Source organism: Podarcis filfolensis (genome assembly GCF_964270895.1).
Source record: "Podarcis filfolensis genome assembly, chromosome: 6".
Lineage (NCBI taxonomy): Eukaryota > Metazoa > Chordata > Lepidosauria > Squamata > Lacertidae > Podarcis > Podarcis filfolensis.
In genome coordinates this window covers 50,315,254-50,338,041 of record NC_139609.1, presented here as the reverse complement: position 1 = coordinate 50,338,041, position 22,788 = coordinate 50,315,254, and the positions used below count along the sequence as shown (strand labels likewise).

Sequence of the window (22,788 nt, the reverse complement as noted above, 5' to 3'; positions counted from 1 at the left end):
GGGATAATGATTCTTTTGTAAATTTCTAAACCAGGTAGGAAGTGATTAAAATATATTTGCATTGCAGAGTGAGTGTCCTCGACATTTCCCTCCTAGAATGGCAGCTTCTGGCAAGGATATAAAAAAGCAGATTGATATGAAGTTCTCAGCAACATTGCTTTGCAGAGTGGCTGGAGCTGCATCCAAAATCAGATGCAGATTGGGCATTAGTGGTAATTGATGTCACTATGAACAACTTCGCTGGAAATGCTTCTAGTTTAAATACTTGAGATGTCAACAGCTCCAGTGCCCCCTGCCTTGCTCCACTTGTACTTCTCCCTAGTATGGAGGAGGAGAGAGGGAGGGCCACTGTCGGGCTTAGCTGGCATATTGCCTGGTGCAATTTAAGGAAGTAAAGTCCCCTGGTTGTCACAATTGTCTTTGCTTGCCAGCACCAACACCCACACTTGTGTCGGCTTCACACCAATTTTTTCTTACAGCCTTGATACAGGCTGCAATTTTTTGCTAATGCCCACATTCTCCAATGATGTGCATTTGTACAGCAAAGGCTGGGCGGGGGGGGGGGGGAGGAATAGTTCCTGTGGGGAAGCAGTGAAGCATGTAGAGTGTGAAACAGACTGCGGAAGCCCCACTCTACCCTGGGAATAGCCTCTTGCAAAACAGCAGCCATGGAGTCAAAATATTGACTTGCTGTGGAAACGGCACAAAGCAAAGCAGCATTGCCTCTTTACTCTGAATACTGCTCACACTGGAGGTTTTTTTGGGGTGGGGATTGGACAAGGCTCTCACCTCCACCTGCACCTATTCCCAATCCCCAATACTTCCCCAAAGGAGAAGTGAACAAGTGGGGGGTGCCATGCTGCTGCTCCTGGATTCTGACATCACTGCTCAATGAACGTGAGAGAGGTAATGGCAGCAAGCAAGAGCAGGTGCTGTCACTACTTGCTAGATGGCTTGCTTTGCCCACCACTGGCTTGCTGTCCTCTGCGGGTGAGTGAGCAGAGTGGTAACAGCCTCGCAATGAGAAGAGGAGGAGTTACTGCCGCTTGCTTACTCACTCCAGAAGAGCCAAGGGGCAAGCAGGTGGCAGTGGATGCTGCTCTTCCTTGCAGCCGCCACCACTCCCAAGAGAGATGATAGAGGAGACTGGTTGAATTGATACTGGTGAGGAGAGTGAACAGCTGTTACTCAGTAGTAGTGGGAACTAGGCCTAGCCTGCTCCCAGTGCCAACCAAAGGGAAAGGCAGACATGGAAGCAGGTGGCAGCGTCTGCTTCTTACTGCTGATGCTTATTGCCTGGAAAGTGGAGGCAAGTAGGCAGCGATAATGAGGAGGAACAACAGGCCTCTGGCAGTCAGTAGTAGACCTCAACAGATGTCAGCAGCTCAGATTGCAGCCCTGTTTCTGAAAGCAACTTGGTTGTATGTGCCATGCCATACATCAGAGCAGGAGCCACGGAGTGAAAGAAGTGGATGGGTAGAGCTGCAGTAAGAATAAAGGGGGAAAGGAGTGGAAAGTGAGTTACATGGAGCAAAACAGATTCCTAAGTCCTCATACAATTAGAAAGAAACTGGGCAGCACATCCATAAAGGGTCCCCTAACTCTTTCTGGTAGAGAATGTAAAAAATGGTCCTTTTCCTGCCAAGCAAGGAAGCTGTCCTGCAAGGAGATGAAGCCACTAGGCTAAACAAGGGCTTATCTCCTGGAGCTGTGGAATTAGCACTGAGCAGCTGGGAATGGGTGGCATTTATAGAGGACCTGTTGGTCGCAGCTCTTCCTAGAGCGGCTTAGAAGTATACATGGGGCTTGCTTTCTCCTTCTGAGTAGGTCTAATGAATGGGAGACACTGCTGGGCTCAACCTGAGTTTCAACTCTCTCTCTCTCTCTCTCTCTCTCTCTCACACACACACACACACACACACACACACACACAAGCAAGGTCCTAGAGGAGGGGGTGTCCCAATATTAAAGTCCCCTTGAGCTGGATGTTTTCTAAGAAGCAGCCTCTGAAGATAGGGAGCTGTAGAGTTTAACCCAGTTGTGTTAAAAACCACCAGAGAGTCCCACTCCCCTTCTTCTTCAGAGGTTTGGGTCCTGATGAGTGCTAACAAACGTCTTAAAATACCAATCTCACAAATTTTGGTATTCTCTGCAATGTCCTGTGCTGAGGCTCCCTCTAAGTATAGGATATTTCAGCCATGGGCCAGAAGTCCCCCGCATGAGACAGAAGGCAAGGGTTGCTCAGAAGAGCAAGGTACATGCTTCTAAGCAGGTCAGGAATGATGTTAGAATGAGTGTTAGTAAGGTGCTAATGAGTAAAAGCAAATAACAAGAGCTCCCAGGGGAAGAATACTATAGAGTGACCCTAAGTGCCTATCTAAGACACACACACACACACACGGGCCTATGTTTTTAGGTGTACATGTAAGATGTTTAGTGTGAACTTGAAGAACAGGGTACGCTCATCATGGAGTTGTGACTGGCTATAGATCCTTGCTGAGCTTGTCTCTGCATCATGGGCAAAATGACCCTGCTTTGGCTGAAAAGACATCCTCCCAGGGTCTTGCCTCCTCAGGACCTTTGCCAGGGTAGGCAGGAATTTTCTTCCTTTTCAAGGCTGCTGGAATGCCCCCTATATTTCATCTGGGCAGAGGGGCTGCTTTAGCCCAGCTTCCTGCATCTTTTGTTGCCTCCGTCATTATTCTATGTGGCAGAGTGAATAAATGTGTGTACATCATATGGGAGCTGCTCCTCCCAGAGTAGTTACAACTTCTGTGTGCCCCTGTCCCCCTCTAATCTGTACTTCTCCCCTAACAGCTCCTCGCCAACTCTAAAGCACATACCTCACGATTCATCAGTGCCAACCTCCCCTGCAACAAATTCAAAAACCGCCTGGTGAATATTATGCCCTATGAGCTGACACGGGTTTGCCTGCAGCCAATCCGAGGCGTCGAGGGCTCAGATTACATCAATGCCAGCTTTGTAGATGGCTATAGGTAATGTAGTCAATCTAAACAGAGTTTAAAATCTCCTCCTGTGATGTTGCTGTGCTGCTGCTTCTGTGTGTTCTTTTTTTTTTTCTTTTTTTTTCTTCAAAAAAAATTGATGCTATTATACGGTATCAGTAGAAATCATAACATTAACCACATCCTAAATATTTCAACATTTCATTAATACATTAAAATAATTTTAAACTGAAGCTTACATCCTTAAATAGGCATCTTAGAATTATCATCTGAAATCTAATAAATTGCTAAAATAGTTATGTTCAATATTTAATTATAAATATATTTATAGTATATAAATTACTTTTAAATTTGAATGTAAGCTGAACAGCTCTGTCTTTCAATAAGAGCACAGACAGTAGCCTTTCATTAGCAAACATGGGGCTTTTTTCAAGCTGCCTATTCCCCAGAGCCTGGGATCCTGATAGAAGTTACCTTTTCCCTCTCAGGCTTTATTAGCCTGGGGGTGACAGGTACTGGCTCCTGCATCCTCAGCTTTTCATTAGCCAAGATACTGCTGGTAACCAACTGTACAGTTCACCTCCCACAATGGGATTGTCTTGCAAAGTTGTTCACAGTGCTGCAGTAACAGCAACTGAAATGCATCCTGTCACTTGAAAGCAAAGAAACAGTGGGAAGAGCAAATCTGCCTCCAAAATGGACTTAGGGATCCTTGAGGAGGGCTGCACCTTCTGCATGGGGGCAAAGGAAGCATTGTCCTATAACTTACTCCCTGCCCCCATCTCTGAGACACCCCATGAGGCTACAAAAACAGCTGTGAATTGGTAGTGCAAAAGGTATCTTAGGAGAGCATTTGAGTGGCAGAGGTCCAGCAACATGGGGAGGCTTTTCAGTGCAAAACAGGAGCCTGATGCCAGGCCTCTAGGCTGCTGTGCTGGAAACAGAAGAGCAGATGAGGTCCTGGCCACTTATCTGCTTCAGATTTCAAGTGCCCAGAGTGTGTTTAGAGCCGCCACCTCCATGTGTCTGGTGCTGCAAGAGAGCTGCTAAGGTTGGGAGGGGGGCGCTGGCAAAAATGTGTGCCAAAGCAGCAGGTGGTAGCATTTCATGTCCTACCTAAACCGTCCCTGCAGGCCCCTGTTTATCTCTTCCCGTCCTTCCCTTTGAAGTGAGCAATCGTTCTCCACTTTATCTAAAGAGATCAATTGGCCCAAGGAGCTACAGACGGCTCTGAAGCTGCATCTTTATTAGCGCCTTTGTTTCTGCCACCTCACCTCCCCCCGCCCCACTCCTGCCTTTTATGATGTCTTATAAATCCACCTTGGAACAGCTTCCATCTCTGTCCCACACATTACAGCTGTCCTACAACAGATTCATTAATTTTTAGCACCAGTGGAGAGATTAAATGAGAGTGGATAAGGCTGAGAACCTAAGACTACATTCAAGGATCTGTAGTGCCCCATAGTGGTAGAATACAGATGGCACAGATTCTCTTTTCAATTTTCTGACTTATTTTCCTACATATCACTGGGGAAACAGGATTCATTGTCTTCACTGGTAGCATATGTCGGGGTCTGTGTATGTATTTGCTAACTACTGTCTAATTTCTGTGAAGTCAGCAATGTAGCTAGAGTTTTGCAGTGACAGAAATTCCACCCTTTGGGGTCATGTACAACACGCATACTGTGTTTCCTGCACACCTCAAAGGAACTCACACAATTTTACAAAAAGCTTATTGTAGAGTTGTAGCACTACTCTGGTATTATATTTCACCCCACATGTGCATTTTAGAAGATCCAACTGGTGTAATAACATTAGTTACTCCAACTTATATAATATGCCCCTTCTCACATTGAGTAAATTTGGCTAATTTCTTAGTTGTTGTTTAGTCGTTTAGTCGTGTCCGACTCTTCGTGACCCCATGGACCAGAGCATGCCAGGCACTTATGTCTTCCACTGCCTCCCGCAGTTTCTTAGTACCTTTGTGTTAATACTCTACTTTCATCAAGGGACCTCTGATAGCCTTATTGATCTCATAGTGGAACAGGTGGTTGTGGGCAAGGACTGCAGAAGGAAGCAGCTAGATGCTATCAGAGATCCAGATGTGTGGCACAAGTCCTCCTCTCCTCCCCCAGCAAGCCCTTTATCTCGTTCTCTAGACCTAACTGCTAAGCATCTCCTTCCCATCCCAGAAGTGTCAGTCATCTACCACTCTGAAATGTTTGATTCCTTGCAGGCAGCAAAAGGCCTACATTGCCACACAGGGACCCCTTGCTGAAACTACAGAGGATTTCTGGAGGATGCTGTGGGAGCACAACTCTACCATTGTGGTGATGCTGACCAAATTGCGAGAGATGGGGCGGGTAAGCTAGCACCCTCAGCTACCAAGTGATGTCTATTCTGGGGCTGTTTCTCCAGTGAGATTCCAGGTGTACGGCCCGGTCTTGGGAGCAAATATTTTGCTTTCATTCTCCTAATGCTAGAGGGGACTGCAGTCACTGCTAAAGGTGAAACTCATTGCACTGAAGTCTTCAAACTGTAACTGTTTTGTGGGAGGGATTCAGTTGCATACGAGTAAATTTAGGTTTGTGCTAGTGAAGTGAATTAAAACTCTTGCACAACAACAAAAATGACTTTTTTGTGGTGATGGGAAAATGCACCAGAAATATAACAAATGATTCACACGAAGTCAAATAACCTCTCCACAAACAAATCAGGTGATTGCTGAATAAACAGTGAACATTGTATAACCACTTTGTCAGCTTTATTTAAATAAATCAGAACGTATGCTCAATAAGCACGCAATCTGCAGGAGTCGTCCATCTCCAGCTACATGGCTGACTAGCTCTGCTGGGACCCAGTTGGTGAACAAGTATCCTCTGCAACCATCAATGTACTTGATCCCCCTGGCCCACTCAAACTTTAAGAGGAGCTAGCAGCTTCAGGTTTCTTGCTTTGCCCAGAGCCAGCAAAAAAGGGGCATTTGGGCTAGAACTGAGGTTTTCTACCTAGTAACTTGGCATGGAAGAGCAGGCTGATTGCTAATCAGGAAGTCATGGGAAATGGAGGCGTGCAGGAGCAAGGGGAGTCTAATCAATCATATCATGGCAGGAGGGAAGAAATAGATCAGTGTCTTGCTGCGCATATTAGAGCATGGAGTTGTGTGGGTATTGTACTACCCAACAGGACAAGATGTCAAAAGGCACCTCACTCTAAAATATTCAAGCTTCAGTCACATCACACATTTTGACTGTAACAATTCTGACTCTTCCTTTGCTTTTCAGGAGAAATGCCACCAGTACTGGCCAGCAGAGCGTTCTGCTCGGTACCAGTACTTTGTGGTGGATCCCATGGCTGAATACAACATGCCCCAGTACATTCTGCGTGAGTTCAAGGTCACTGATGCCAGGGTGAGTACTGCACAGCCTACCCTGAATTCCCCAATATTTACTTCCCATTACTGCTCAGAAATTGCAAGTAGCACAGGACAGAAGGGCTTTATCTTCAACGTGCATCTGATTGTCCATTGCTTTATCACCCTCTGCATTGGTGTTACTGTGTGTCAAGTGGCTGAGACAGCTGGAAAGCAGAAGCAAGGATTTCAGTTGTGTTTATATCTACTACACCCTGCTATATAAAACAAAATACTCACTAAGGGGCAAAAGAAATCTGCTTAGGTCGGCTGGGCCTCCCCTCCTCAAGGCTTTTCTGGCACCAGTAGGAAAGGCCTGACCATGAAGGCTGCCGTGTGTTTTGAGAGGATGCAGTGACTATATCTCCCTTTAACCACAACTAGGATGGACAGTCAAGAACCATCCGGCAGTTCCAGTTCACGGACTGGCCTGAGCAGGGAGTACCAAAAACTGGAGAGGGCTTCATTGACTTCATTGGGCAAGTTCATAAAACCAAGGAGCAGTTTGGCCAGGATGGGCCCATCACTGTACACTGCAGGTAAGCTCTGCTGTTTGCTTGTCCATGGAAGCTGGCTAGGTGCTGTGTGCCAGTGGTGAGGAGGCTGGGGTCATCAGGGAAAGCTAGATTACTACTGCAGAGATGGTCTCACCTTTCTAGGTATAGAAGCCATTTCCTTGGTAAAAGGCAGGGGAAATCTCTGCTTTGTAGTTTTGAGCACACAAAAACATTGTGGCACTTGTAGAGAGACTTTTTAGCTTTTGGGAGAGCTTCTTTTGATCTTTGTGATCTTTTGATGCTTCAGTTCCCTTTCACTGTGTCTCTTTCTCTCTTCCTTATGTGCAGTGCGGGGGTCGGACGCACAGGGGTGTTCATCACATTAAGCATTGTACTGGAGCGCATGCGCTATGAGGGCGTAGTTGACATGTTCCAGACTGTGAAGACCTTGAGGACACAACGACCAGCCATGGTGCAAACAGAGGTAAACCACCAGCCACATGCTTGCTGCTGCACAGAGGACTGGGGGCAAGCATTTAGGACCAAAACTTTGCTTTCACTTGCTTTCAGTATGGAAAAGGGATGTAACTTTCTCTGTAAGTAGGCATATTCCATATAAATCACATCAAGCAGCCACCAATCTTGCCCCCATTCCCATATTGATGTGTTCTATGAGATATATAGGGTATATACAATCTTCTCCTTTGGCGATCACTCATAGCCGAGTAAGATTGTCTTCCATAAACACAGTTTTAACAAAGAGTCCGTAAGTGACTGTGGAGGCCAATTCTGGATCCACACGTCCTTCCACAGTGGGGACATTGGTTTCTGGGTGGGAGTTGATCACGGTGTGGATTTGCCAAGCATGCCTTCCTCTTAGCACATTTCTCCCTTGCATCCTGAGTTCGCGTGTCTTCAAAGCCCATGACACCTTTGGTAAAGGCTGTTCTCCAATTGGAGTGCTTGCAGGCAAGTGTTTCCCAATTGTTGGTGTTTATACTACATTTTTTTAGATTTGCCTTGAGACAGTCTTTAAACCTCTTTTGTTGACCACCAGCATTACGCTAAGCTATGACTGGCACAACTAGTATCTACAGCATCTTCTGAAGCCTGTAAAAGGCTTTAAAAAGGTGAGACAGTTAGATCGGTCAAGACTGATGAAGCCACATCAGAGCGCCTTCCAGCCAAGATTTCTCACCATGAGTTAAACCCCCACTCTGGGTTAGTCCCAAAAGGTAGTCATGGTTATACTGTGCAAAAGAACAGTGCCAGCAAGCATTTGCAAAGGATTACACATGGCCAGTGGCTATCCTCTGGTTAGAACCCATGCTGTTTTCTGGTCTAACTTGATGGCAGCTTGGATTGGCCTCTCTTTCACCTGATCAATGCGACCTGTGATTCTGTGCTGTTCTTTGTGTAGTGCAAGGATATCAGAACCAGTGGTTGGATGGGTCGTGAGACGGAGAGCAGAAATCCATAATTCATCCTCCTTTTTATATAGGACATATTTTACTGGTGCACCATGAGAGTAAATTACATTGCTAAAAATTCAGTACTTGGGTTTCCCATACAGTCAGCTTGCTGCTCTCCCACCTGCAGTTTAACTGGCACTTCACTCCCAATCTAAGCTTACTGTACTAATCTGAGCAAAATGGCCCCTCTTTACATCAGATGCAGGGCTTGGTGCTAGCCAGTTGCCTCTTTTAGAGTGAGGTGGTGAAGGAGTCCGCTTGCAGGTATTTGCACTGTGATGTGATAGAAGTGGTGGTCTCCTTTAGAGGCTTTTTGCTTATCCCATTCTCTTCCTTCTTCCCCAGGACCAGTATCAGCTGTGCTACAGGGCTGCACTGGAGTACCTTGGCAGCTTCGATCACTATGCAACGTAACTAGCGCTTTCAGCCAGTTGCAGCGGGAATGTCCAAGAGCAGAGACGGGTTCTTCCCAGCCAGCCGCCCATTTGTTAGTCCTTCTGTGCAGATGCTGCTGCTGTTGTTGCAGCATCAAGCCTCCCCATGACCAGCCAGTTCTGACCACAGTATTTGGGTTCATTGCCACAGCGCCAAAGGTGGGACCAGCTTCTAGCGTTTCCAATTTCCAGATGAATTTCTGTTAATGCCCCCACTCCTCCTCCTCCCCTTGACAGCATTTCATGGTGAGAGTCACTGGGTGGATGGAATGGGATCTTTTATATATGTAAAATAGTTAAACTTAGTCTTTTATATCTTTTCTTTTTTAAATTCTTTTGCAAGTCTTAATGTTTTGCTCAAGCAAAACAGAAGAATGGAGGTGGTGGGGTTTGAATTTCCTTTTGCTTCCCCCGCCCTTAACTCTTTTGTTGTCTCAATCAAGGTGGTGCTGCCCATTTTCGGGCAGCCCCAGGTTAATATTAGTGGCTGGCTCACAGCTCTGGGACCCTTCCACTCCCTCTTCAGTCCTTTGTAGAATATTCAATTTCACAGAGCTGGAGCCAACTTAATGCTTATTTCTAAAGCCTTTTATTCACAAGCCTGTCTGTCAGGTGGGACTCCAGCAGCTATTAGATGCTTGGTCCTATTGACATGTGTCCAGTGACCTCATATTTGTCAGCAGATCCCTTATGAACTTTCCATTTGATGGAGAGACCCACTGCTTGGGATTCTCTTGTTAAGATGGGGGGGAAATGTGGCATCCTTGCTGCACGAAAACCAAGTTCCCAAAAGGGACCTGACCGACACATTTATTTAGTTCTTTCTGTGCCAGTAGCATCCTGAGGTGCTGTTGCCTAGGCAACTGTGGCCAACCAAGTGCATTGGAGCACCTTCCAAGGTGAAAGAGCACAACTCTGGGAAGTCAAGCCTTCCTGCACAAACAACCCCGGCATGGGGGTGCCTTGGCTATTAGGGAGGGAGGGGTGGGATTCTTCAGGTAAGGAATTCAGTTCTCAGAGGCTGAGTGTAACTATAATTTCTGCTATCCTGTACCACATTTAAAAGTCATTAGAATGCTGTATTTTTCACTATGACAGGATGGTCTAATTAACCAATGTGGCAAGGCTACTGGACTTAATTTAACGGTACTATATATTAATACTCCTTATTCTCTCTCACTTGCACTAAAGGCAGGGAGATTACAGCCTTCTCCCAGGTGCATAGTTCTATAAATAAAGGTGGTGGAAAGGTCTCTAACTATATTATCCAATGTATTCAAATTACATTGAAATCAACAATCCTGGGTTGGTGATGTTGGAGAGAACATTCATTTTTACCTTGTGAAAGCATAGTGCTGTAGGGGTCACTGTTGTATACAGTCTGTTTTCTATTTGTTAATAAAAATCTACAGCATCATTGCATAATTCTTGATGTTAATAAATTTGAATAATCGGGTTTCCTACATGTTCGTTTTGCTGTCTTGTTTTATTTGCCAGTTAGCGGATAAACCTGTAGTTACCCTGGCAGGAGCTCCAAAAGACCACAACTCTGTGGGAGTGAATCCTACCTGTCCATGTGTTAGAAAGCAGAACTCAAACAAAATTCTGTGAAAGCAAAATGCTCTTGTTTGGCCGCTCACACAGACAAGAAAAAGGAGGAACGGCTGGAACCGTTCGCCTTTCAGTAGAAGAAGGGTGTGCCATGAATCATTTCCACATGGACAATTTGCCTGCTGAAACAATAGCACTTACATGATGTATCAATAGAATACGGCGTTCTTGATAGGATAGTATGGAAGTGCTGCTGTTTGTAATACACTACATGTGTCATATATGGGAATGTTGAGGGTGGCAGGAGAGGATACAGTGGTACCTCGGGTTACATATGCTTCAGGTTACAGACTCCGCTAACCCAGAAATATTACCTCGGGTTAAGAACTTTGCTTCAGGATGAGAACAGAAATCGTGCTCCGGCGGTGTGGCGGCTGCGGGAGGCCCCATTAGCTAAAGCAGTGCTGCAGGTTAAGAACAGTTTCAGGTTAAGAACGGACCTCCGGAACAAATTAAGTACTTAACCCGAGGTACCACTGTATATTGATTCCTTCCTAACTTGCGCTAGCAAGTTTCTTCACTTAGTAGAGTACAGTCCCCCTTTATGCAGCAGAAAACTGGTTGCAGACTCGTGTGAGCCTCTTAAGACAATAAACAATTCAATCTGGCTTGCCCTGGTAAGGCCTCTTTGATCCCTCCTAAAAGAATAAAGGCACCATAGTCTTATTCATAAGTAACAAAAAGTAGTTTTACTCACGATCAGGCAGAGCGCAGTGTGATCCCTGAAGGCAGGCTTTAGGCTTAAAGTTACAAATATGTACAAACAGGTTTACCCCATATGGGAGATAACCTGGGGAGACTGCTGGCTGGCAGCCAGCTAGCAGTACAGTCCAGGTGAATCAGGAAGTTTGCAGGATGAAAAAGAAGATCGAAGAGAGGGGAGGTGGCTGCGTGACTTGGCCTTTTACCAGGTCTGGAAAGGTTACGCCCATCTACTAGTCACATGCAAGGAAGGATGCTCCAGGCCAAGAGGGAACCGGAAGTTCGACTGACTGGATCAACATCCCCTGCATGACCACTCTAGGCAAAACAGGTAATGTACTTGACTGCTCCCAGTGGATTACATCCCACATCATACCACCAGTAGCATGAGTTGTTGGCACCCGGGGCCAGCCATCCACCAACACTGCCAGTGCACCCCTCCACCAAAGCCAAGCAGGGCTGCGCCACCTGCCCACCCACATAGTCCTCACCCAAGTGAGCCTCGCTCTTACCTCCCTGCTGCTGCTACCACCATCTTCCCCCCTGCCCCCAGCTAAATTTACAAACCCTTTATTTAAAAAAGAAAATAGGGATTTACTGTCCAAAACATCACTTAACAGCTTGAAAAATCTGCATTTTGTCCCCATGTTTACATGCTAAACTTTATCCTAATATTGTTCTAGACATGCACACAACCCTATGCACATACTACATTTATGCAAACAGGAGGTATTCTCAGAAAGTGTGGGGCAGTAGGAAAAGTTTCCTTTGTTGTAAGGCAGCTACACACAAAACTGCAGCTACAAAACCTGTGCAAAAGTTTTCAGGGCACAAAAGGGTTTGGATAGGGGAGGTCTCTTCTGCCTTCTCTCCCACAACACTAATACACTGCCTGCCTCTCGCTATCAGAGAGAAAGAGAATAGCATCCACGTTGAAAGAAAGGAAACAAACCTTACTTAAATGTTGTTTTTTTGGAAACTATCCATCATGCTAAGTGCAAAATTATTCATGGGGTAATACAGGTGCCTGAGAAACAAACTTAACGCTCCCTTTCCCTCCAGATTCCACTGTCAAATACCTGGAAAGCTACTTTATGGGCATGTACAGTGGTACCTCAGGTTAAAGACGCTTCAGGTTACAGACTCCGCTAACCCAGAAATAGTACCTCGGGTTAAGAACTTTGCTTCAGGATAAGAACAGAAATTGTGCAGCAGCGGGAGGCCCCATTAGCTAAAGTGGTGCTTCAGGTTAAGAACAGTTTCAGGTTAAGAACGGACCTCCAGAATGAATTAAGTTCTTAACCAGAGGTACCACTGTATGTAAATGCCATGGGTAGTGTTCAATGAAGTTTTACTCAGAGCAGACCTACTGAAATTAATGGACCTAACTTAAGTCATGTTCATAAATTTTCATGTGTCTTCTCCAAGTAAAACTTAGTTGAATTACTAAGCAAAGGCAGCTTAAGATGATCATCACCTCCCCTTAGTCAGGATCCTTCATACATGCATAAACCCACTTAAAAGATCTGGAAACAGCACAAGAGGCGGGGGCAACAACGTGCTTTGCACAGTTTGGGAAGTTTCTAGTAAAGCCATGCAAATCTCAAGAAAATGAGCCAAGCCACACATAGCTTGACTGATGCTCCCTATAAAGCGGATACATTTTCCTATATAAGCACTGTTTAGAATCAATTAATTTTTTTTGTACTTGCAAAAGTTGTAGGAAAGCTATGCTAGCATGTTGGAAGTTTTCTTGTTATGTATATTTACAGGCAAAATTCCTGTAGAGAGCGAGCAGATTTTCATTTTCTACTGTTGACCCCCCTCATGAAGGTCAACCACCTTCAATCTGGAATCCTCACTACCTGTTTTCAGCCCTGAAATAAGTCTAATAGTGTGTGTTTAAGAATCTACAGACTATAGTTTCCTGAATAACCACAGTTAGCCACATCATAGCTCTCTGGTCTTAGCTCCCAGGTCTGTTTCTGGAGCTTATTTAAGGTGCTGCTTTTAACTTCCAAATGCCTAAATGGCTTACAGGGCCTAGGTATCTCAAGACTACCTGCTGCCAAACAAGCCTGCTCACCCTAAGATCTTCATTATGTGCTTTTTTGCAAAATTATAAGGTTATCAGGGATATGATTTTGTTTTGTTTTGCAGCATCTTGCCTTTGGAATCTGCCTCTGTTATCTCTGTTATCTTTTCATTGCCAGGTAAAGGCTTTTTTTAAAAAAACTGTCTGGATTTGACTTAGGATATGGGTTTATCTGGCTTAAGTGCTCTTTTGTTTTGCAGACATCTTCTGTGTTGTATTTTTACTGCTACATACAACATTTCAAACTTTTGCAAACTGCTCTGGTAGGCTGTATAAACCGGGGGGGGGGGGCCTTTGTGTCCCCAAAGACTTCGTTGAACTGCAGTACCATCATCCCTGGCCACCGGCCATGCTGGCTGGAGCTAATGGGAACTACAAGTTCAGCAACAGTTGGAGTATCACGAGGCTTCAGTCCTAGTACCTTTCATGTTAACTATTAGTGCTTCTCAGACTCCTACTTCATCAGCTAAACAGGCCCAACATTTCCAGCTTCTCATGTAACACAGAATGCATGCAGTTGAGAACTGAGGCTGCATATTGTCTAAATTTTGTTCCAATTTAAAAACAGTCTTTCTTAAACAGAGTGACCTATACTGGACACACTATTTCAGGGAAGGTCTCACCCAAATACCGTAATCTAAGAATTATAATTTTCCTCCTTTGCTGACGCCTCAAATTGGAGACTGCAGCTAATATTTTAGATGCAAAGGGGGCAGGCAGTTCTGCAAGTAAATCTACTTCCTCTTCTGAAACTAAAAGGGGTGGAGGAATGGGAATGGAAGGTCAGTTTCAAGCTCTTGTTCCACCCAGTTGCCCATACAGATCATAATTTGAAATGGGAAAACCTAATGTTCCTGACTTCAGAAGGTAAAAGTACAAGACCTGCAACTACTATTGCTTTTGACATGAGCACTAAGGTAGTTGCAGAGATGCCTATGGATAGTGCACAAGAGGAAGAGAATTAAAAGGCAGCAGGTGATATATTTTTTTATGGTGATGCAGATTCAAAAAAGGACTTGGTAGAAGTTGTGCCCAATTTGCCACAATATAGGGGCAAAACCTACCCAAAAGTGATTATCAAGTAAAGCTGGAAATTCTCTTGCCTGGTTTTATCAGATGAAAAATCAGCCTTTGTGTACTGATCAATCAGAATCTTCTAACCAAGTAAACTCATGAACATGCTTTATACTTAATACTGGATTTTTGCTCTGATGTTTGAAAAACAAAATTCTCTAGCCTTCCTACACCTGGCTTCATTTTCAGTAAAATGTAGCATAAGTCCCATAGCCACGATACAAGCAATGTGAACTAGCAAGAGCTATTTTATGGTGCATATTGTTTCTTATATAACTGGGTGGGGAAGAAGGAATATCTTAATAAATGCTTAATTTCTAAATAAAAGGTATGGAGTCAATCTTCTGAAAATCATATTTAGGCCTTCTTACATGAAAGCTCTTTCCTTGTCCATAGATGTGCAAAGAATACTTGACAGGGGGATGGGGCTAGAGATTATGAGACCGTGACATTCTGCACATGTGTAATGGCACATGTTCCTAAATAACGCCTTTCAACTGTCCTGATTTAAGTGAGGCATCCCATTTGGGGGGGCCGTGCTCTCATGAGAGTCACATGGCCCTAAAAAAAACAACCACATTTTGGGGCTGGGGTGCTTTTACTCAAGTCACCTGGCTCTCACAAGATCGCGGCCCTGAAATATGTGTGTTCCAGTTTTCCTCTGGGGCATGTTGGAGGGTATGAAATAAGTGCTGTACAAGACCTATTGTGATGAAAACAGCAGGGTTAGGAATTGCAGCTCTACCAAGTCAAAATTTTACCTGCCATCACTGCTATTTGAACAGGTAGACACAAAGATGAAGTCTCAGTAGCCTGCTGCCAACACCTCTACCAGGCTTTAGTTCAAGATCACTTAGTGGCCACAGAACAAAGACATATTCAGCTTTTCTTTTTGGGAGTGTCTCTTAACTTACTAGTTCTAAACAATGCAAGAGGGAGGAGTTGTCTTTAGACCAGCAGTGCTGTGTTGCCTTGGCCATCGGCTATTCATAGGCCTGTACCTGATGGGAGCTTATACATATTATTTTAAAACAGGCATGGGGAACCTGTAGCCCTTCAAATATCCAACACCCATGAGCCCAAAAAGCAAGACCAAGGATGATGGGAACAGTAGTCCAGAACAGTGGAGGACTTGGTGACATCAAAATTTGGTGTCCCCTCCCACCTCTCGGCTTCTGTTATTTGTCAGTGTTGAGGTGCCTTCTTGGCTTGACGCCCAATGCAGCCAAACCAGTTGCACTCCTCTAAATCTGCCTCTGTCCAAAAACACCCCCATCCCTGTATTAAAACTAAAAAGTAAAGGGGAAACAACAATGTTACTTGAAGGGAGAAATACATGAAGAAATCAGCCAGCAGGAGCAGTATCTTCTAGTGGCTTTGGGTAATTAACCAGTCTTTAGCCTGCTCAAGAAAGGCAGGTCTTTCCTTCCACTATAATCTTTTCTGGCATTCAAACTCAGTTTAGCCCACATGTAAACTGATTTGCTGGATGGATTTGAGTTCTGCATGTGTTAGCTTTTCAGTTTGCAAACTGAAAACACACAACCTTTCCTCTGTAGGACTATTCACCCATCTCTACCTATGCACCCTATGCACCAGTGATGTTGGAGGACATTTTGAGGAAATCAAAATTTAAAAAGGCTTGACAGAGCCAGCAAGTGAAGATCAGTGAGAAGGCTGCAGAATAAGGGGACAGTTTTAAATAAAAGCTCAGGTGGCCTTTATGTGAAATTCAGATCCATAACCCCAAGAAAATATGGAGGAAAGAGTGGGAACATTCTGATACTGTAGGTCATAATCAAGAATGGCTTTTAGATGATACACGCCAAAGTTTGTGGCACATGGGGAAGTGCTATAATGATTCATCAGGAATTGAGAATAGCAGTGTCCCCTCATTAACTATCAGGCATGGACTCAATTGCCTTTAGTTGCCAGAGCAACCAAAAGGAACAGAAGAAGTCAAGCTGCTCCAATTAAAGGCAATTTAATGTCCCTACTCAGTACACTCATTGTGTAATAATATGTGCAGTCAAGGCATCTCATCAACAAAACTTAGCAAATAGCTGCTTAGGGCAACATCATCCACTCAAGCCAGGGACAAAGCTCCACTAAGACTGGAGAGAAACAGCACCTGGCTCAGGTTGTCAGGATCCAATTTCCAGCAAAAAATGCAAAATGAGCTGCATTTTGTGCATTTTAGCTGTTATTTATGTCACCTTAGTTTGCATTGCAGAAAGAGTAGGAAGGAAAAGAGACAGTAGTGAGGAACACTGCTCACTGTTTCATAAGAACCTAAGATCTCTGCAAGATTAGACCAAAAGTCTATCCAGTCCAGCACCCTGTTTCTTCCAACAGATGCCAGACAACAGTCTCCAGAAAGCCCACAAGCAAAGCACAAAGATTTAACCTGCTGTATGCTTCCAGCAACTTATACAAAGAGCTGTCACGCTTCCAAACATGGATTAACATTTTGTTGTCCTAACTATTCATTGAGCTATTAATCTAAGACTATCTAATATCCATCCAAAATCATCTTAAGGGCCAGACTAAATGCAGTACCATTTACAATATTAGCAGATGTGTTTATATTTTTAAAGAATAAATAACAGGCCGCCTGCCAGGACGGTTCCAATCCAGATCATGGTCTTGATCTGCTATTTGTATTGGAATAAAGCCCCCATTCACACTTATCATTTCAGAAACCTGGCTCAGTAAATCACGGGTGACAATAGTACAATTCCTTCTCCCTCTTCAGCACCAGTTCTATTAAATTAGAATTAGTACAGCCTCATGCTATCTCCTCCTCCACTGCCATCACTAACCTCTGACCTTTTTCCTTCCCTCTGTGCAACTTAAATGTTCAGTATAGCATTTAAAAAACATGCCTCTTGTGCTGTACATCTGTTGTAGTAATAATTGTGTGGCAATTCAGAAGCTGAGAGTCTGCATCCGCCCACTCTCCATCTCATTAAATATGAGGGTTTTTTTATGCTTTCTCTAACCCAGGACCAGGATGGGGGACCATTGTCAATTGTCCTTCAGGTGTAGATATGCTGCAGTCAAGTAGACTATTAAGACTGCACAGCCTGACCCATGATATTTGCCCATGAAATACAAGGAGTCTTGCATGACTTGAGCTGTATGCCCTAGTTCATCCCTCTCTGCAGCCTGCTCACTACTGACTATTATGAGAACCCACATGGTATGCATTGCTTCAGATGGTTTCCTATAGGTGACTAAATTCAAAAGCCACAGGGAGCAGAACAAGGAAAAAGCAGCACTTACCTTGCAAACCTCAGCTTCAGAACTCCTGCTGTATCAAGCAAAGGTCTACTGTTGTGCCTTAGCTAATTTATACCAATTGGATACACCTGCTGGGGCTGCAGTGAAACAAGAAGCAATGTTATTGCAGGTGGAAAAGCAGCTGCCTTAGTCTCAGCAGGATTCTAGAAGACAGTGCTTTAGCTATTGCTCGTGTTATCAAAAGTCACCACCCAATATTCAATAGGTTTCTCTCTCTATTTAGCAACCTTATTTTTATGACCACCCATCAACATACATTCTCTGTACAGCTTACAGAATGAAGAATACAATATTAATATGTAATGTGATTAAATGAAACAATTAAAACAGTTAAATGCAGCCTTTGAAAAACCTATTAGCAGCCTTTAAAAAAACCTATCGTTTGCAGCAGCAGCAAAGCCAGCAAGTGGAAGTGTGAGCAGGTTCAAACCCCTAGCTAAGCATTATCAGTTCTCTCTTCCAGTTTAGCTCATGCACTGAGAGATTAGCTATTAGTGAGCATGATTTGTATATGCAAAGTGGCACTGTTCTGAAACTATTCCAAACCACCTCACTGAAAAGCCACCTCCTGGTATGGAAAATTGGATGTGGTGCCTGTCTGTTTAGCTGTTCTACTGTTACATTTACACATAGATGTACTATTAGTTCCAAAAGCAAAGCCTAATAACTGACAGTGCAATCATATGTTTATTCAATAGAGCTGATTCCTTGGTAAATGTGCAGAAGACTGCAGCTTGCATGATTTTGTTAAGAGAGCAAGCATCTGAAAATTGTGAGTTGATTGGTACAGCTCACTCAGTTAAATAATTAATCATATGTGGGAAAGTATAAATATGTGAGGGAAACTGTATAAGGACAAAACTAATAGAATGAATTTGCTGATCAATTTCAAAGTGGAATACAAGAAAGGGAGGCGGGTGGAAGTCAGGAAAACAAGGTAATGAATGATAAGAATTTGAAAAGAGGTCTCTTTCTTTTTCTTTTTTTTCCCTTTTTTTCTTTCTCTTTTTAGTTAATTCTTTTAATATATATATATATATTTTTTCTTTTTAATTGTTGGTATTTGTAGGTGTTTTAATATGTATTGTTCTTTTTTGTATGGCTTTTTTTTTTCTTTCTGTAAAATCTAATAAAATATTATTTAAAAAAAATAATAATTAATCATATGTTTTGTCAGCTCATCTATTATATTTGTATATGAGTAAAAACAATAGTTCTGAAGCAAACCCACCTACTTTTTTAGATGTATGACATCATTTTAGAAGAGACATTCTCTCCTGTCAGACTGAAAGCAGAAAATGTGCCCTAAGATTATGCTTGCCATCTACTGTTTTCAATAACTACACGTATGTGTGTTTGTGTATTAATTTAATTCTGTTTAATTAATCACCCATTTCACCTAACTATTCCTTTGTAACGGACAAAGGCTCCCTTGCACACAGACCACCCCACGCCACATCCTCCTCTCTCCTATTCCACAGCTCCCCTTGCACACACACTCAGTGATGATGTCTGTTACTGTATCTTTAATATTTATAGAATCTTAAGAGCAAGCCTGTCCATTAGCTTGTTCTGAACTCATACAAGCATCCCAGAGCTGGTTTTCTGAGCAGGCCTTGCCCCCCAAGCAAGTCAGAGAGCTTAAGAGCTCGTTATACACAGGTTCCACTTGGGTTACCTGGCGCATAAAGAGCTTTTGAGCTCTCTGCCTTGCTTGTGAGGAAAGGCCAGCTGTGCAATGCTTGTGTGAGTTCGCACGCGAACTCAGATGGCTCTAGGATGCTCATGCAAGATCTCACAGGCCCATCTGAATTCCTATGAGCTCTTGTAAGCACATCCCAAAGCAGGCACACTGAAAAGGCCTTGCCACCCAAACAAGGCAGAGAGTTTAAAAACTCTTTATCCACCAAGTAACCTTAAGTGGACCTGGTGCAAAGAGAGCTTTTAAGGTCTCTAGCTTGCTTGAATTTAACTTGTCCAATTTCAACAAGCCTGCCTTCAACTGCATATAGCTGAAATTGCACAAAGTAAATGTGCCTAAGATGCAATTTTACTGTATTCTGCAGATTGAGATCAGGCAACTCTATTGAACAGAGTTGACCATTTATTAGCTGCAGGCTGTCCAATGTGCATGGACAGACAAGGTTTTCCTATCAACTATGCACACTAGGTATCCTCCAACACTACATTTCTACCCATCTGTAAAGCTATGTTAACCATGACCTACTTCAAAGAACTGCTGTGAAGATATATGGGATAACTATTATAAATTATTTGCCATACTGGACATATGATAATGTTTATCTACAGTTGGGACCTGCAACAAAACTGCAGTGTGGAGTGCATCTGTCTGGATTCTAGTCAGCCCCTCTCCAGTTTTCCATTTATTAAAAATCTCAGGAAATTATCCTTCTGTGGCCCCTGAGCTCTCCCCCCTTCTTACAGGGGGATTTACTCATTTAAAAAAAATATCTCTGAAAACCTTGTGTTTTCTCTGAGCCTGCTGATACTTCCCTCCTGTGTGTGGATGGTGCTGTTCTGGCTACATAAGAGTCTACACTGAGTTTGACATTAGAATATACTAGGATACCAGACAGAAAGTGAGGAGGAATTAAAGAACCTTTTAATGAGGGTGAAAGAAGAGAGCACAAAATATGGTCTGAAGCTCAACATCAAAAAAACGAAGATCATGGTCACTGGGCCCATCACCTCCTGGCAAATAGAAGGGGAAGAAATGGAGGCAGTGAGAGATTTTACTTTCTTGGGCTCCATGATCACTGCAGATGGTGACAGCAGTCATGAAATTAAGACGCCTGCTCCTTGGGAGAAAGGTGATGGCAAACCTAGACAACATCTTAAAAAGCAGAGACATCACCTTGCCAACAAAGGTCCGTATAGTAAAAGCCATGGTTTTCCCAGTAGTGATGTATGGAAGTGAGAGCTGGACCATAAAGAAGGCTGATCGCCGAAGAATTGATGCTTTTGAATTATGGTGCTGGAGGAGACTCTTGAGAGTCCCATGGACTGCAAGAAGAAACCTATCAATTCTTAAGGAAATCAACCCTGAGTGCTCAATGGAAGGACAGATCGTGAAGCTGAGGCTCCAATACTTTGGCCACCTCATGAGAAGAGAAGACTCCCTGGAAAAGACCCTGATGTTGGGAAAGATTGAGGGCACAAGAAGAAGGGGAAGACAGAGGATGAGATGGTTAGACAGTGTTCTCGAAGCTACAAACATGAGTCTGACCAAACTGCGGGAGGCAGTGGAAGACAGGAGTGCCTGGCGTGCTCTGGTCTATGGGGTCACGAAGAGTCGGACACGACTAAACGACTAAACAACAACAACAGGATACCAGACTGCCTGTCTGGTAGAATTAAACTGAGGAAGATGAGATTTGGTGACAAAATAAGTAACTCTGAGCTCTTGATAACCAAGTTTAGTTTCCATATTCCATATGTCCACTTCTTATTTCTCAGGAGTTTAGATGTTCTCCATTTTTTGCTAATTCCCACTTCATGTCTGCTCAGGTAAGGCAAGCAGCTGTGAGAGGAGGCATTTTACCTCACCTGCAAATTGGTCCCAGTGGGGCTCAGTGGATGCTAGATTTTGTTCTGCCCAGATGCAGGGAGAATAATTAGAATAAGCTTATTACTCCCCAGGTCTGAACAATTTCCTTTCATTTTCATATTTTGCATACACCTGAAAGGAATATAGATAAATAAGTAAGTAAGTAAATAAATTGAAATTTGTAGAGGAAATAATGGACCCACAGTCTTGGGGCCTATTTTCAAAATGCTTGTTTTTAGTCCTGAAGTGTACTATGGTTCTCTGGATTCTTTATGCAGGGCAAGCCATCAATGCTTCCAGAAAAGCTGTACATACATCCTTCTTCTGTTGCTTTAATGACTGGCTTAGTACAGCAGCAGAGTACTAACATGCTAATTATTTTTGGCAAGTAGAAAATTGCTTGGGGGTGGTGAAAATCCACTATCCAGCCATGAAACTGAAACTCTACCACTAGTCTTATCTATAAATGACTGTTCTTCAATCAGATAGCAATTCCAAACAAGATAGCAAAATGATAAGAGAATAGCCCATCCTGGAGAGATCAGGTCAGAATGAGAAGATCCACTGCTGGCTAGCTGAATCCATTTCAAGCCTTCTCCTCTATTTACTCAGTGCACAGTGACATCCTGTCTAAAAAACTATTGATGAGAGGAAGAGTGGGGCATACATTAATGTAATGAACAATAAATGGTGTGAACCACAAGAAAGTCTAATGAACATGCCAGATTTCAAGCTCACTACCACCATTTTGGATGCAGTGACCGAAAAGTGTTAGGAATACATTTTCTGAATTCAACACAGATGTTCTACTTGATCTGAAGTATTTAGCAGCTACCACCCCTGAATACCATTTCTGTGATGAATTCACTTGCCACCGGTCTGCAGTTCTGCTCTGACAGCAGCAATAAATGAACCTCACAACACTAAATAATAAAGCACTATCCTATCCCATCCTTTCTTCAAAGATTGCCTTCACTTTATTCACTGGGGTCATGGCTAGAGCAAAGGCTCCATGAGCTAGGGCTTTTATATATATATAAAAAGTGAGGACAAATGTGTGGAATTTCAAGAGAAAGATGGGAGGGTAAAGTACTCCTTGGATTACCAAGCCAGGGGAGGCTCATGTCTCTAAAAAGCAAGTCAGCAAACTGAAGCAAGTTCAAAGATGTTATCAGAAGTTCAGTTCAACTGGAGTTTTGCTCATGCCCCACAAATATGTGCTTATATCAACTTCACTCTGAGCGCACAGCACTAGTGCAGGTAATCAGAAACAAATCAAGCTAAATATACTCCCATCAGGGGAAGTTATGGTACTCCCACCCAGTATCCAGAGTTACTGCAGTATATGGGAATAATCCCACAATTATCAGTATGTGTAATGGATCACTTAAGTGGGCAAGATTAAAGTGCTCAGAATGAAAGTGCTCCCCCATTTTATGTATGTCTTGAGAGGAATTTCTCAGTACTTTTCACAACAATATTCTAAATGAATCAATATTTTGTAAGGTTCTCAATGGCTTCCTCCCCTCAGCTATCCCTCCAAATAATGCAGTTACCAACAGATGAAGCGGGGGTATTGGTGTTGTATTTCCTTATCTGGAACTGCACCACAGAGTACACCTGTTGGTGGGCACTCAATTGCTACAGGGATCTG

General features: G+C 43.5%; 1 protein-coding gene and 1 long non-coding RNA gene across 30 annotated transcripts in view; one reads left to right on the top strand and one right to left on the bottom strand.

The window, feature by feature from the left end:
* Window positions 1-10,246, top strand: part of PTPRF (protein tyrosine phosphatase receptor type F) — a 476,587-nt gene extending 466,341 nt beyond the window's left edge. For all 26 annotated transcript variants that reach the window (XM_083619805.1, XM_083619803.1, XM_083619795.1 and 23 more), the window contains 6 exons: window positions 2,818-2,996; window positions 5,203-5,329; window positions 6,251-6,376; window positions 6,763-6,917; window positions 7,224-7,359; window positions 8,693-10,246. In XM_083619805.1, coding sequence (XP_083475931.1) covers window positions 2,818-2,996; window positions 5,203-5,329; window positions 6,251-6,376; window positions 6,763-6,917; window positions 7,224-7,359; window positions 8,693-8,761 — 792 coding nt within the window. In that variant the 3' untranslated portion in view covers window positions 8,762-10,246. The remainder of the gene's footprint in view (window positions 1-2,817; window positions 2,997-5,202; window positions 5,330-6,250; window positions 6,377-6,762; window positions 6,918-7,223; window positions 7,360-8,692) is intronic.
* The window catches only part of LOC310765208, a 133,351-nt gene that overhangs the window by 8,278 nt on the left and 102,285 nt on the right, over window positions 1-22,788 (bottom strand). For all 4 annotated transcript variants that reach the window (XR_014549476.1, XR_014549477.1, XR_014549478.1 and 1 more), the window contains 2 exons: window positions 21,134-21,266; window positions 17,549-17,637 (listed from right to left, as the gene is read on the bottom strand). This is a non-coding gene — a long non-coding RNA (uncharacterized lncRNA). The remainder of the gene's footprint in view (window positions 1-17,548; window positions 17,638-21,133; window positions 21,267-22,788) is intronic.